The 3175-nt window shown below is 33.6% G+C and overlaps 1 protein-coding gene across 1 annotated transcript in view; it reads left to right on the top strand.

Moving 5' to 3' along the window:
- The window catches only part of LOC107707116 (pleckstrin homology domain-containing family G member 4B), an 83640-nt gene that overhangs the window by 61105 nt on the left and 19360 nt on the right, over positions 1-3175 (top strand). Inside the window, exons 20-21 of the mRNA XM_016511018.1 lie at positions 489-659; positions 733-910. Coding sequence (XP_016366504.1) covers positions 489-659; positions 733-910 — 349 coding nt within the window. The remainder of the gene's footprint in view (positions 1-488; positions 660-732; positions 911-3175) is intronic.

Raw genomic sequence — 3175 nt, 5'->3', positions numbered from 1 at the left:
TGTATTTTTATTTATTTATTTGAATAAATAGCAATAAGTAAAATAATTATTTTAAAATGTTTATTATAATAATTTTTTTGAGAAAGTTTGATTTAAATAAATAATTGTTTATTTATTTATTTATTTGATTAAATCATATTTAATGTAAATTTTAAAAAAAAGTATTTAGTAATTAAATAATAAAAATAATTTTATTTAAAAATATAATTTTTTTAATAAATAGTTATTTAATAATTAAAATACAGTATTAATTTAAAATATTATTTATTTTTATTTAAGTTTTAATCAAATATTTATTTTTTGGTGTTATCATTAAATCTCTTTCACTATTCCTATTATTTTTATTGATGATTCTTACTGTAATCCAAATATTTTTACTGTATTTCACAAAAATTCCACAGAGAATTTGAATTAGCTTATATTAGCAGTTTGGTCATCTGTTGACATGATTTGATAGAGACTTATACACAGTGTTGTGTTTGTCTCAGGTCAATCTGAAGGAGCAGGGTCAGCTTCGCTGTCAGGACGAGTTCATCGTTTGGTGCGGACGCAAAAAATACCTGCGCCACGTTTTCCTTTTCGAGGATCTCATCCTCTTCAGCAAGACCAAGAAGATTGAAGGAGGATACGACATCTACATCTACAAACAGTCCTTCAAGGTACAGAATACGAGTCTGGTGTCAGCCTGCAGAGTGAGTTTTGTGAGATGAAGAGTGTTTGGTCTCGTCTCAGACGGCTGAGATCGGGATGACGGAGAGCGTGGGAGACAGCGGGCTGCGCTTCGAGATCTGGTTTCGCCGGAGGAAATCACAGGACACCTTCATCCTGCAGGCCTCTTCTGGAGAGGTGAAGAACGCCTGGACCTCCGTCATCGGCAAGATCCTGTGGAGACAAGCCTTACGAAACCGAGGTCAGACAGCAGCACCAAATGCATGACATGAATAAATATGTGACCCAGAATAAATAAGCTTTGTTATGATAGGACAATATTTGCTACAAATATACCCCAGCGACTTAACACTGCTTTTGTGCTCCAGGGTCACAAATTGATTATATATCATATGCCTAAATTTATATAACATTTTACTTCTAAAAATATGGTTAAAATTGATTTTTTTTCCTTCTGTCATTTGACAGTATTTTCAATTTATAGAGTGATTAAAAAGAGAAATCCAAAATCTGTAATCCAAAACAATGTAAGTCTGTATATATATATATATATATATATATATATTCTAATATATTCTTTTTATCAGTCCATCTCCATAAATCAGATTTTTTAAAAAATAATTTTCAGCCAATATAATAATAGTTAAATTTCTTCATTAAAAATAATCATACGGCCTATGCAAACGTGACGCTGATGCATCCAATGAGTGAAATGCCCGCGCTCAGCTGTAAATTCATCATAGGTAAGTCGCAATGGCAATGCCCCGGTGTTAGAGATTATCCGAGGATATGTCACGAACCGCCAAGCATTAGACCTACATTTAAGTGAAAATTAATGGCAGGTAATATGCAGCTTTTTGTTTGAAACCAGTGTAGAACACGGATTCACACAAGCTCACGTCACGCACCTGCAGCGTTTCTGTGAACGGAGAAAACAGAATAAAGCTATATAGGCTACATAAAAAGGAATGTATAGGCCTATAGACAAAATATATTTCACTTAAATCATTAACAGATTAACAAAACGAAAGAAAAACGTTTATATTTATCACAACTTTAGAGGATTTGTTGTGGAGAGAAGGGAACTAAAATAGCCTAATTGTGTTTGTAATTTAGCTTTAATTTACCAGTATTTTAGCCTATATTATTTCTGAATGTAATAATAAAATGCAACGTACAGCCTACTAATTTAGGCTGTTTTTTTCCTCTCAAAATTAACACTTATAGGAGTAGCATTTTTTTATCCATGCTGAAACATTTTTAAATATCTTGAAAAAAAAAACACTTTAATGTTTTTAATGCGTTGACAGTTTTTTCTTTTGTTTAATACATTTGGCCTTTGGTAAATCTAGAAAGATGATGCTGTATTGGCTATGACTAAGTGAGATCAAGACTCTTTCTTTCTTTTTGAGTAAATTAAACGCTGTACTTTATTATTATTATTATTGGCAAAGAAAAAGTTTTAAAAATAACGTTATTAACCGGTATGTTTTCTACTCAAACCGTTTTCACAGAGGAATGTAGGAACAGAAACGTTCAAATACCTATTCTGCTCGGAGTGAACCAATCTTTTTTTTCTAGTTTTTTAGCCCTGCTTTATGCAATTGACCAATATCGGTATCTGTATCGGAATCGACCAATAATTGTTTGCTAAAATCGGTATCGGCCAAAAAAATCCTATCGGTGCATCCCTAATATGTAATGTAGAAAAATACAATTTATTTTTTTGAGAATCGGAAAGAATTCAGCTCACAAGAGTCATTTGTTTGTGAATCAGAAAGAATCAACTCATAAGTGTCATATCTTTGTGAATCTGAAAGAATTGGTTCATAAGAGTCGTTTGTTTCTGAATCAGAAAGAATAGGTTCATAAGAGTCGTTTGTTTCTGAATCAGAAAGAATTGGCTCATAAGAGTCATTTGTTTGCGAATCAGAAAAATATCAACTCGTAAGTGTCATATGTTTGTGAATCCGAAAGAATTGGCTCATACGAGTAATTTGTTTGTGAATCAGACTATGCTGATTCTGTTTGTTTGTGAAAACATTTTTTATTTCATTTTGTTTAATCAAACTGAAAGCTGACAGCTCTTTTGCTGCAGGAAACTCTGCTGTCTATTGTTCACAGATTCGTCACTAACCAGACAAAACACAGACAGATGTATGAACAGAAGTTCAACAGCAGAACTGTCACTTCAGCGCTGCGGTCTCGCTGACAAATGCATTGTGGGCCGTTTTTGTCTCTGTGCTGTTATTAGGAGCTGAAAATCATTTGCAGTAGATTTTATAAACCTGCTCTAAGAAAAGCATTAGGAATAAATGCTGTTCTAATAAAGCCTGTTGCATTATTTACTCTAGCTTGTGTTGATTGTGTGTGTGTGTGTGTGTGTGTGCGCGCGCGTGCGTGTGTGTTTGTGTGCTTGTGTTTGTGTGTGTGTTTGTGTGTGTGCGTGTGCATGCGTGCGTGAGTGTGTGTGTGTGTGTGTGTGTGTGCGTGCGTGTGTTTGTGT

This window comes from Sinocyclocheilus rhinocerous, unplaced genomic scaffold (genome assembly GCF_001515625.1).
Source record: "Sinocyclocheilus rhinocerous isolate Xijiao unplaced genomic scaffold, SAMN03320098_v1.1 scaffold4310, whole genome shotgun sequence".
NCBI lineage: Eukaryota > Metazoa > Chordata > Actinopteri > Cypriniformes > Cyprinidae > Sinocyclocheilus > Sinocyclocheilus rhinocerous.
The sequence above is the reverse complement of the archived record's forward strand: the minus strand, read 5'-3'. Positions and strand labels throughout refer to the sequence as shown.